Below are 12019 nucleotides of genomic sequence, written 5' to 3'. Positions count from 1 at the left end.
CCCCAATATCTGCCTTCGTCTTCAATGACATTCTCCCTGTTTGCACATCTGTGTCCCAATCTTGCCCTTTTATAAAGAGACCAGTCATATACTGGATTAGGGGCCGACCCTACTCCAGTACGAACTCGTTTTAGCTAATTACATCTGCGACGACCTCATTTCCTAACAAGGTCACATTCTGAGGCACTGGGAGTTAGGGCTTCCACATGTGAATTGTGGGGGCTGCAGTTAGGCCCATAGCACCTTCTAACAATGAAGATGGAGTAAAACAGTACAGCTCATCTTCACTGGTGTTCTCACTGTCTGGGCTCATAGGGCACCTGTGGGGTCCAGAACTGCCCTCGGCAAGTTCCCTGACTCCTGCTGCCCACAGTGGGCTGAGACAAACAGCACTGACGGGCTGGGCAGCCTCTGTCCAGGAGAGTACAAGAGGTGGGTGTCAGTGGCTGGACACACAGGCTGCAGGGAAAAGCAGAGGGATTCAGAAATGTCAGGGGGCGGGGGCGGGGCTAGAGGTCGCATGGCACTGGTCGGCCAGCAGAGAGGTGCCCAAAAGCCCACACTGCCATGTCTCCCAGTTCTTAGCAAGACATGCAGGAACACTGGAAAGTATACTAAGTTGGGAGAAGAATCAATCAGTGGTCACCCAAGTATTTAACAGAGCACTTACTAGACCCAACTGATGTGGAGGCAAGTAGAATATCCCTGCCCTTGAGAAATGGGTGGTCTAGCAAAGAGATGAGACCCCGAAGTGCATATGCCAGAAGTGGCTGTCATGAGATGAAGGAAGGGCTGCTTCTGGAACCCAGGGGCCTGAGCTAAGGACGAGCTGTGTGAGCCACCGTGCCTCTCGGGGCCTCAGTTTGCGCATTGATAACCTGGGGATGGGGCTGATTTGCAAGTCCACACAGGGCTATAATGGGACTCGGGGCAAACGCATGCACGAACCCTGCCCAGCGCCATGCCCACAAGGAGTGGCCCTGACAGTCACCATGGGTGCTCAGCCACAGAAAGGCAAACGCCCCTCCCTGCCCAGGCTCCTCTCAGGGTGTGGTGGTACCTCAGAGACCAGCCCTTGTCCAACTAGCCAGATGCATGGAGGTTTCTGTTTCGACATGGGAGCCTGGGACAATAAAGGCAGCTGGCACTGCCTGTCTCATTCCTAAAGCTACACCAGCTATGACCATCTCTGTGTGACTCTGTGAAACCTGTTACAGCACTGGAATCATGGAGGGCTGAACATCCTTGCCAGCAAGGCCTCTGACTTGCCACAAAATGGCCTGGCCAATTCTGAAGCCTGGAGACCCACCGAATGCCCACAGTCCCCCTTTCCTCAGGAGCCCTCTGAAAGGGCTGACAGTAAGCCTGGGGCTTTCCATGGCATGGTACAGCCAGGGCCCAGTGGCTGCTCCCCTGTGCCCTCAGGAAGGGGTGTGGTGCCCTTCTCTAAAGCATCACTCTTCTTCTCACTCACCCAGGGAGCAGGTGTGTCACCTAGCCTGCTTGTTCCCCAAGCCCAGCCTGCCTGGACACTTCGGCCACGTGGGCTTCCTCACTTACCTGCTGCCCCAGAGCTGTGAACACAGGTGGGTGAGTCTGCGGAATTTACCGTCTCTCAATCCCACAACCAGCTCTGGAGCATGGATGCGCCGGAACTGGGCTAGGCCCTAGAGGTCTGCATGAGGACAAACTGAGGAAGGAAGAAGGGATAGAGGTGGTGGGGAAGCACTGGAGGGTTCTACCAGACAGACGGAGCTCGGAGGGGCTTTAAGCCTGGGTGCGTTAGTATAGAGATGGTGGAACCACTAACAGCCATGGCTAGGCCAGGAGGGAAAGGGGAATGACCCATGTAGTCTTGAACAGGTACCGGCGAGAAGAAGAGCGATGTGCAAAAGCCCAGCAAGTGGCTGGATACAGGTCACGAAGACAGAGTGCAGAGTGGGTGTGAATTCTGGAGAGTTCTGACATTTAGGAGATGGAAGAAGAGGAGCCAGGGAAGATGTAGGACCTTGAAGTAGCCCAGCCACCTGTCAGCCACACTGACAGCCTGAGCGGCTGGTACTGACTTGCTGTGGGCCATCTGTCTGCAGATTGAACCCCGACGAGCTAGCAGGCCCACTGTGTCCACTCTAATCTCTGGTTCCCCAGCCCTGTGACCCAGCCACCCAGTCACAATGCTCCCAGTATTCCTTCCCTCTCTAGATACTGCCTTCCAAACCCTCTCACTAACACCACTACCCATCCTCTGCCTCTCATTTGAACACCTGTCTGGACAGAATGACGTCCCAGACAGTAGTATGTACTTCAGGCCCTCCCCTCCCCAAAGAGACCTATCCTCCCACCACTCTCTCTGGACCTTGGAGATGTATACTTCCTTTCTTCCACCCACCCACACTTCCAGAACTGTCCCCCGCCATCCACTGTAGCAGCATCATTACTCTGGCTACCTACTTGCCCTCTTGTTTGTCACCTCTGCCCACTATCTACACCCTCTTCCTCTCTGCTCCATCCCTAGGGGCATCCTGAACAATTTCAATGGCCTCGATAGCCTACCTTGGCCTCAGCGTTCTTCAAATCCCATGCGACTACCCACTCAGCTCTCCCTCCGTGAATCTCGCCACCGGAAAGCACTCTGTTCCAGTGACAGGGAATTGAGATAGAGTCCCTCCGACCATAATGTCCTTCCCTACGGACCCAGTCTTGGCCCCTTGGGGGGGTCTCTGGGGCCACCTCTCCCTAGTCTGTCTAGATTGTCCATCTTTCCTGGATCCTCCTGACTCCCACCCCAGTGTAAACCGCTGCCCTTCCCAGGCTCTCCTCCCCAGGTAACTCACTACATAGGAGAATACGACAGTCCTGAGAGCTGCAGAGGGTGAGAACTTGGACATGCTACAGGAGGCGACTGAGACTTTTGAGAGAGAGTGACAGAGACTAAGTAAGAGGCTGGATACCTAGCACTGGAGAGAGCGTGCACAGCAGAGAATAGAGGCAGGGCAGACGGGTACCACCTCACAGCCAAGAGTGAGCAAAGGGAGAGCTGAGCATGCCCAGATGCCGAGGGAAAGGGCTGTGCACGCCGGAGGAGGCCAGAGCGAAGAGAGCATGAACGTAGGGTGAACGGCAGGGCAGGTACTTTGGGGAATGAGAATCGCGATAATGGCTAATAGGCAGTGGGTACTTACATTGTGCTGGGCTCTCAATGTGTTAACTCACTTAAGGTTTCTAACGCACAAATAAGGGAAGGACTATTATTTCCACATCATAGATGAGGAAAGTGAGGTTGGGAGATATGAAACATCTGCCCACGGTCACAGGAGCCAGGCAACAGAGTTCGCCAAGAAGAAGGAAATCCTGGGACGCATCTGAGACTGGAGGACAGACAGAAGTGGGTCGGAGGTGGGAGTTAGGAATATTGAAAAAGCTCACATTTTGGTGAACTCTAAATCTTGGGAAGGTAAGAGGTGAAATAATCCATGGAGCTAGAGGGGCTGGGATGCAAATAAGGATTTGAGAAAGAAAAAGTGTACAATGGACCCTGGGAAATGCAATAAGGAATTGACAAAAGATGAGTAAAAGGATCTGAGGGCTCGAGTGGAGTCAGGAAACCCTGTGATTGATAACAGGAATGTGTCTTAGTCATCTTTACATCTCAGGGCCTGGCATGGACATTTGAGCAGGCCCTTGAGAACTGTTAAGCTTCAAATGAATGGATAAATGGGTGGGTTAAAGAATGAATGAACAAAGGAATAAGAGATTGTCAAATCAGATGGCAGAAATTTACAAGAGGAGAATAATGAATGAAGGCGGTGAAACAACAGTTCAGAAAGGCAGAGGCAGTTAGTGGAGAATATGTCCTGGGCTCTGTGAGCTGGGGGTCTTCACAGCTTCATAGTAGGGAGCCAGGTCTCACTCGAGGTGAGGACAGAGAAGGCAAGGCAGAAAAGTTGGCCACAACAGCCCAGAAATGCACATCTGTGATGAGATGCCAGGGTGACAAAGGTCAGTCAGTGATGCAGGAGCCCAGGAGGTAACCTGACCCATGGCTGCCCACAGCCCTCCGGACCATGCCCTTCCTTGCGCTGGACCTGGAAGACCCCCTTGGCTCCCAGGTGCCGGGGCTCCTACCTCACTACTAGGGAGAAGCTCAAACCTGGTGGGAGCCCTCGGACGCAACCAAGGGACCGCAGAGCCTGCAGCCAGCAGGCTAGGCTGCGAGGACCCGCAAGGAGCCGGCCTGGCCTCAGTGGCCAGGACCCTGGCTCAGCTCCACAGCCCTGCCCTTTCCCTGAATTGAGGCCGAGGGAGAGACTTTCATCAGGGTGAAGACAAAGCCAGAGAGAGTCACCTTCAGAATTGGCTCACTGCCCCCACCAGCCCCACGGCACTAGGGGACACAGGAGAGAAGTGTCCAGGACACATGCTGAGGTGCTTTCCAGGACAATGAGCAGAACACAGGTGTGACAGAAAGGGGTATGTGTGGAATTTAACCTTGTGTCAGAAATTAAGCTCAATTAATTCAGCCCAGCACCCTTCATCCTCACAGAAAGGGATGTTCCAATACAGGAGCCGGCCCTTGGGGAGACTACCTGGGCATGGCTGATCCAGGCACGAAGGCAACTGAGCTGCAGCAACAAGTGTTGCTTCTCAAGCCCAAAAGAAAATCTGTGAGACCTCACATTCCATCTAAGCCAATCTTACCTTTGTCTGCCCCTGCTTGCTGTCCTACACACTGTGGCATGGGTCTCAGTCAAAAGTAAAATAGTTTGTCACATGGACATAAACACTGAGGATCTTCCACTTGTCAGGCACGGAGCAAGTCACCACGGGAGGACAGTGACTGGCCTTGGGAGCCTGTCATGAGCAGCTGTACTTCTCAGACCTCAGGTGAGAGAGACCCACCTGGGATCTTGTTAAAATGCAGATTCTCATTCACATGCTACATTTCTGACAAACTCCGAGGTTAATGCTGATGCTGCTGGCCCAAAGAACATAATTCAAAGAAAAAAAGAGTATTTCTATTATTTTTACAAAGAGATGAAAACCACGAGTAGCAATGATATCATATTATCCTGAAAATGGCCATAAAAGAGGTAGCATAGCCACTTGCAAATTTTATACAAATTTTATTGCTAATGTCTGCTGCTCCTTCTCACTTTGTCACGGTGGGGTGGGGGAGGGGAGGCGGTGCTGGGGAAATGCTTCCGGGAAGCAGCATGTTTAACAGGCCACGACGGAGGGCTCAGCTTTGCCACCTTTCATCCCCAGGGACTGGCAATCAGTCTGGGGTGCAGGGGGAGGCAGGGCAGGGAGGCAGATGTGTATTAGCTTTTCCACTGCCTTGAAAAATATACTGATGCGTGATGGAGTTAAGAATGCAAATTCTGGGGGCTGTTGGGGTCCAAATCCTGGTCCTCTGCTCATTGCCCTGGAAATAGCACTGAAGCTCCCTGCGCTTCAGGCTTCCTGCATGGAAACAGCTGTTGAGAGGATTTTAAGAGATAACACAGGTAAAATGCGTGATACAATCAGAGGAGGCGATGGAAGCTGTGGACACAGGTCATGTTGAGTGAGAAGCATTGTGGATTCTCTGTGGCAAACACACATCTTCCTCCTCCTTGTCTGTGGCAGGCAGGAGGCCCTGAACCCGGTCCACCTGGCTCTGCACACACTGTTAGCGTGACCTTGGGCAAGTCGCTTCCCCTCCCGGGGCCTCAGTTCCTCCATCTGTTAAAATGATTAATCAGCCCCAGGAATCTTTGCTGTTCTGAAAACCTATCATTCTATGCCTGAATGATTAAGCTCCAATAATTAATCTCTTTTTAAATTAGCACAAGTGTGTGAGTACAACGTGAATTTTTTTTTTGTAGCTATTTGCTTTTGTTCAAAAACCCATTTCCATGTATCAACAAAGCCCCACCACATGTGGTGAGTATTTTTGTGAGCCACAATCTGTGTATGGTGGCAACCTGGGGGAGTCCAGGATGGACGTGGCGAGACTGCTCCGATCCTGGTGCTCAGTCTGACCAGTCCGCCAGGGGCCTGCTCAGAGTTTAGTGCATGCTTGCAGGCCTCTCATGGCTTCACCCTTTGGCTGTGGTGATGACATACCTGCTGTGGGCACGAAGCTGGTGCTCAGCACAGGAAAGAGGCACCTGGACAGCTGGGTGGGCTGGCCTCCTCCTCCACCCCAGGTTAGCCCCAAGGCAGGCGCCCCATTCGCCTCCGCCTCCTGCGCTGCACAAGCTTCCTACGACTCTGTGATGCCCCAAGAAGCAGAAAGACTGAAAGACCGTTCTTGACTTTTTAAGCCTCTCCTCACCACAGGGCTGCCCGGGGCCTGTGCACAGGGGCAGTTGCATTCGAGGTCCTTTATACAAACAGAACACACCTGAGCAAGTTGTGCCTGGCCTCCAGGCTACCCAAACATCCAGCTTGTCCCCAGCCTGCCCGGTGTCCCCACACAGCTGGCTGCACTGTATGCCCTGAAGCCTCACAGCTTGGCAATCCACTGTGCTATCTTTGCTTTTTTCTTTTTGCTTTTTTTTTTAAGGGGAAAAAAAAAGAAAATCCACAAAGCAAACCGTTCTCCTGTCAGGCCAGCTCAGATCACACCGTGCTGGGCTGGATCAACATTACCAGGACTTAATCAGAACTGTCTAGTCCAGAGAATAAGCAACTCGTCAAAGGTGGCCTGGAATCTGAGCTGCTCCCACCGTGCCTTTGTTGGGTCACTGGAACTGAGGCTCCTTCCTGGTCTCTAAGACTGCCTGCCAGGGGTCTCAGCAGAGATCACAGACCTGCAGGGTAGAGTCTACGATTTCCAATCAACAAGCACAATGGTTAAGAGCAGGGGCTGAGGAGTCAGACCTGGGCTCGCATCTCAGGGCTTCCCTTTCTAGAGATGGGGCCAAAAGCCAGTTCCTTTGTGAGTTGTGGTCATCTGTAAAACTGAGAGAATGAGATAGTTTTAGGCCTCTATTGAAGCTTAAATAAGACATGGTATACAAAGTACCAAAAAAAAAAAAAAACCCTGGCATAATTATCAATTCAAGAAATACTTACTGAAAACCTACTATGCTTATTATCGCTAGCCCCCAGGAGTCAACATTACATAAGAAGGACAACTATGACGCCTACCCTCGTGGAGCTTAGCGTCAGGAAGCGAGCAGGGGGCGGGTAGACCAGACAACAGGCATTTTTCCGGGTGACAAGAGATGGGGATGGCATACCAGTGGGAGCTTTGAGACTCCGATAGAGGTTCCTCACCCCAGCCTTGGGGGCTTCAAGAAAGGCTTCCTGGGGAAAGTGACATCTAAGTCCAGACCTGAAGTAAGGAGTCAGGCAGGTGAAGAGTGAAGGTGGCGGTGAGAGAGCGCCCGGCCTGCCGGGAGATGAGATGGGTGGTGGGCGGGGGCCAGACCGGGAAGCATCCTGTGAGGAAGGGCATGGAGGCTGACCTTGACACTGAGAGTAACGAAGCGTTGTTAAAACAAGGCAGCTCCTGTGTGGGGAAGGTCACTGGTCAGGGTAGGATGGCTTGGAGCAGCGAGACAGGCGGGAGGCTGCAGCAGTGACCAGGAGAGCAGGGTGGTGCTGAGGATGGAGGGAGGTGAAGGATTTGGGGGATATTCAGCAGGCATGGGAGTGGACCTGAGGAATGACGAATACAGAGGATGAAGGAGGATAAGGAGCTCCATGCTGGGATTTCTGTCTTAAGCACTCCAGACACGGTATAAATGGCAAAAGCTATTTTAATCATTTTCACTGATTTGCACAGTGATTGACACTGGCCAGGTCATTCACCCGTCTGGGACTCATTCTCCCGCCTGTACAAAGAGGCCTTCCCAGCTCAGACATGCTGTGGCTCTGTGGTCCCTTCTCCAAACACAGGACCAAGCTGGGAAGATGGGAAAGGGGACGGCTGTGAAACACTGGCCTGTGTGGCCCATTCACATGCCGTCTTCTTTCCAGATGACTTGGAACAAACCTGCCTTGCCCCTATTCCTTCCGGCCCTCTGTACTCTGGGCCTATGATTTCTCGGCTCTCTCTGGGGTCGGCCTGGGCTTAATCAGAACAACCAACTGGTATGTGAGCGAACGTGAAGAGTGGAATTTCAAAGAAGCAGATCAAAGCTGGCATTGAAATTAGATGCTAGTCCAAGCCACTACCTGATAATTAGAATCCTCTGAAAATGACGGCAGTTCTGCTGGCACTACTAGAGCTGTCTTCTTCTGGAATTCCGGCTGTTCAGGGGGTGAGCTGGTCAAGGGTTCCTGGCTACCCTCTGTCTGCCTTTCTCCCATGGCAATTCAGCTGCCACGTGGCAGTCAGCTGGCTTGCTGACTGAGGAAGAAATGCCCTGACCTAAAACACATCCAGACTAATTAGGTGTTTATCTTCGTCCACCCACACCCCGTGGAGGCACTAATCCCACAAATCTTGGTGCCACCAAGGGGTGGGGTCTTGCTGCTCTGCCCTCTACACCACCCCCCGCAATATGGAATCCACAGGGTTGTCTTGCTGGGGAGGCCACAAGTTTCTAACCAGGTCTCAGCCTGAGGAAAAGCAACAAGAAACCTTAGGTATAGACACACCTTGGCAAGTAGGCAAAGGAGAAAAAAACAAACCTGCCCCGCAGAGCAGGGCCAAACCACTCGAACACCCAGTGTCGCCAGGCTCTGCTTAAACCCACATCCACGCCCCTAGGCCGGCCAGCGTCCTGTACACTCCCCTCCCCTGTGGGGCTTCCACCTCCTCAGAGTCACCTGGCCCCTAGCCCAAGAGCAACAGACACCTGCCCACATGCGCACAGGCCCGGAGTGGCCCAGCCATGCCACCTTGTAACTCAATCTGTCCAGATGCAAATGCACAGGGCTGATGACACAGGACCCAGCTGGCTGGCTCATCCCCACACCTTGTTCAGAGCCAGACTCCTATGGGATCTTGGGAAGCTTTTTCCAAACCAAGCCTTTCAACCTTCATGCCCATCCTCCTCCTGAGAAGAGCATTCGGGTGCATACATGTCACTGAGTGAGCTCCAAGTCAACTGCCCCTCCAGGCAACCCTGTCTCTGGATGTGTGGGGACCACGCAAGTCGATTCATTCCATCTCCATGATGTCTGCTCTTCCACTTTGAGCGGGAACCACAAGGCTGCATCACTAGGGCCCCTTCACCCCCCAACACAGACTGGAGAGGTATCTGCTGAGGCCATTCTGATCAGAGGGTGCAGCTTCTCCTCCATGACACTCCTGTGTGGCTCCGCTCAAGTCCACGTCCAGGAAGCTTTCCTCAGCCCACCCTGCTTTTCCTCCACTTCCCCTCGCAGGCTTCAGTTGCACGGGAGCTGTGTGGTGAACGGCAGTGCTTCTCAAACTTTATTGCGCACTCAAAACTTACACCTGCCGATCTGGGTAAAATGCAGGTTGGGATTCAGCAGGTGGGAGGGGTGGGATTCTGCATTTCTGACAAACTCTCAGGTGATGTGATGCTGTGGCCCATAGGCCACACTCTGGGTGCCAGGAAGGTAGAGGACGAGTGAGGACTCTGAGTCGGTCGAATTGTGTTCTGGCGCCAGCTCTACTGGAACCAACCATCATGCCTCAGAAGAGTGCTGTGAAGACCGCATGAGGTAATGAGGTGCCTGACAGTCCCCAAAGCAGCGGGCGCTCACCGATGCAATTTGTCTTCCTTTTGCTTCAGTTTTCTCCCTCTGATAGCAGGAAACGTGATACCTCAGCAGAGAGGTTTTGCCAGAGAAGTAAATGAAATAAAACACGAACACCACGGTGCACAGCAGGGATGGATGATGAGAGTTCCCCTTCCTTCTTTTTGTCTAGTCCTGACTCTAGCACGTAACATGTGCTCCATATGTTCACTGCGGGGCTGGGGTGGGAGGTGGGCGGAGGAACCTGAAGGCCTGTCTCTTAGACCAAGGGTCTCCATCTAGTTCTGAGAACTTGGGCATCTGCTGCCGGGGAAAGGGGTTGTTCAGGTCATGCTGACAGGCAGTTCCTCAAGTGACTTTGTCACTTGGGTGCTTGTGAAAGAGCAAGGACACCCACTAAAAATGATGGAGCAAGGGCCTGCAGATAGCAGCCAGCCTGGACAGGCCTGGGTAAGGCCCCAAGCTCTGTTGCCTCCTGATCTGCTGGTCAGATGGCGTTCACTGGAGGAGAATGCATGTCCCCACTTAGTGAATCTGACTTTCACCGCAGGTCAGCCACTCAAAAGAAGAAAGCTAGATGCTTTTAGAAGCCACATTAACCAGTCTGGTTGGAAAAGGACCATTTATCGAAACCCCTCCTTCCTTGTCCTTTTCCTGGCCTGTAGGTACTCAAGGAGCCTCAGAGAGGGTCTTGCTTGTTTCTGGAGAGAGGGAGGCTAGGGGCTCAGGGAACCCAGCTCAATACATGATATATAGCAGTGTTGTTTCTAGAGTCTAAAGCAAAGGCCACAGGAGAAATTAGACTGATGGCCAATTCATCAACAGCAAGCATTTATTGACAGCCAGTCTAGCCTCCCCCACCCCTCACACACACACACACAAAACAAACCCCTTTGATCTTAATAAGAATTATCCTGTTTCAACATACATTTAAGGGGGTAGATGCTGAGCCTGGGACCACCTGTGGGAGACTGGGAGATCCCTCTGGCGTGGTTACATCCTACGTCCAGCACAGAGCGGCACACGTGGCCAGAGAGGGAACACTCTATAAGTGATGGCGGCACAGACGAGGAGATGTGGGGCTCTGAGTGGGAGAAACAACACGATCCCCAGAAACGCTCTCTGTTCCCATACACACACATGCACACGCACATGCACACACACATGCACACTATACACACATGCACTTCCTCTGCCTTTGAGAAACTGAAGTTCAACTTCCCAGCTAGTTCTAAGTTCTCTTTCCTTCAGAAAGAGTCACAAATTTGTAGGGAAGCCATCGCTTCTTCAGCCCCAGTCCTTCTGGTAACACTCACACAGCTATTCTACAAGCAGGGTTGCGGTTTCTTTCAACTTGCAATTAAAATCAGAGCACAGAGACAAGTTTTGTAAAGCTTGGTTTTCACAGGGGATAACTTTTCTTCTGTGAGTTTAAAAAAATAAAAATCTTGATCGAAACTGTAGGCAGCCACATAAACAGTAAAGCCTACTCAGTCTTCTGAATTGAGATGGAATGTGAGGATCTTCGGCCTAAAGTCAGAAAGGATTCAAATTCACATGATTTGTTTTCATATTTAAAATGAAGGAAAAAGGTGAAAATTCCATGCCTGCGCTGTGAACTCAGATGACACTGCCTAGTGTAGGCTGCACCAATTTTGACCTCAACCAGACTCCTAAGGAGACCTTCCCTTGGCATCCATCTTCTGGGGCTTCCTATTTCTCTGTTCCCTTCAAAAGGACAGGAAATGCAGGCAGATTAATTTTTATCTGCCCCTGGGGTGGTCCAGTCCCCTGTCTCAGAACAGTGGCAACTTCAAGTTAGAGACAGCCCCTGGAACTGGTCTCAGCGCTGAGTCGGTTTTGATATAAAAATACACCATACATACACTCACACACACACACTCACATCCCTACTTGTTGCATGCCAGCCACTTTTAAAACAATTTATGTGAATTATTCAGCCTCACAACTTTGTGACGTAGGTTACAACAGTAATAATAATGGTGAATACTTATAAAGCAGTGCGTGCCAGCACATGTAAGCACTGTTCTAAGTGGCTTACACACTTGAACTCATTTACTCTTCACCAGCTTGTGAGACAGGCACTATTATTATCCCCATTTTATAGATGAGGAACCTGAAGCTTACAGAGGTTAAGGAATTTAGCCAAAGCCACTCAGCTAGTAATTGGTAAAGCCTGGGTTCAAAGGAGGGCAGCCTGGCCCCAGATCCCCCTTTGTAATGCCATCCCCACCACCCCACAGTGCCCAGTGAGCACCCTGTGACTATCCCACTAAGACAAACATCCCTGAGCATCTACTCTGCCACACTGTCCTGCTGCTTCCTCCAGCTG

The 12019-nt window shown here is 51.8% G+C and overlaps 1 protein-coding gene across 2 annotated transcripts in view; it reads right to left on the bottom strand.

Moving 5' to 3' along the window:
* The window catches only part of XXYLT1 (xyloside xylosyltransferase 1), a 161437-nt gene that overhangs the window by 9475 nt on the left and 139943 nt on the right, over positions 1–12019 (bottom strand). The window contains exon 4 of one of the 2 annotated variants that reach the window (XM_015600372.2): positions 6868–6948. The exons of the other annotated variant lie outside the window; for it this stretch is intronic. Coding sequence (XP_015455858.1) covers positions 6868–6948 — 81 coding nt within the window. The remainder of the gene's footprint in view (positions 1–6867; positions 6949–12019) is intronic. 2 annotated transcript variants of the gene reach the window in all.

The sequence above is a fragment of the Pteropus alecto genome, unplaced genomic scaffold (genome assembly GCF_000325575.1).
Source record: "Pteropus alecto unplaced genomic scaffold, ASM32557v1 scaffold311, whole genome shotgun sequence".
Classification (NCBI taxonomy): Eukaryota; Metazoa; Chordata; class Mammalia; order Chiroptera; family Pteropodidae; genus Pteropus; species Pteropus alecto.
This window is presented reverse-complemented; position numbering and strand designations above follow the sequence as displayed.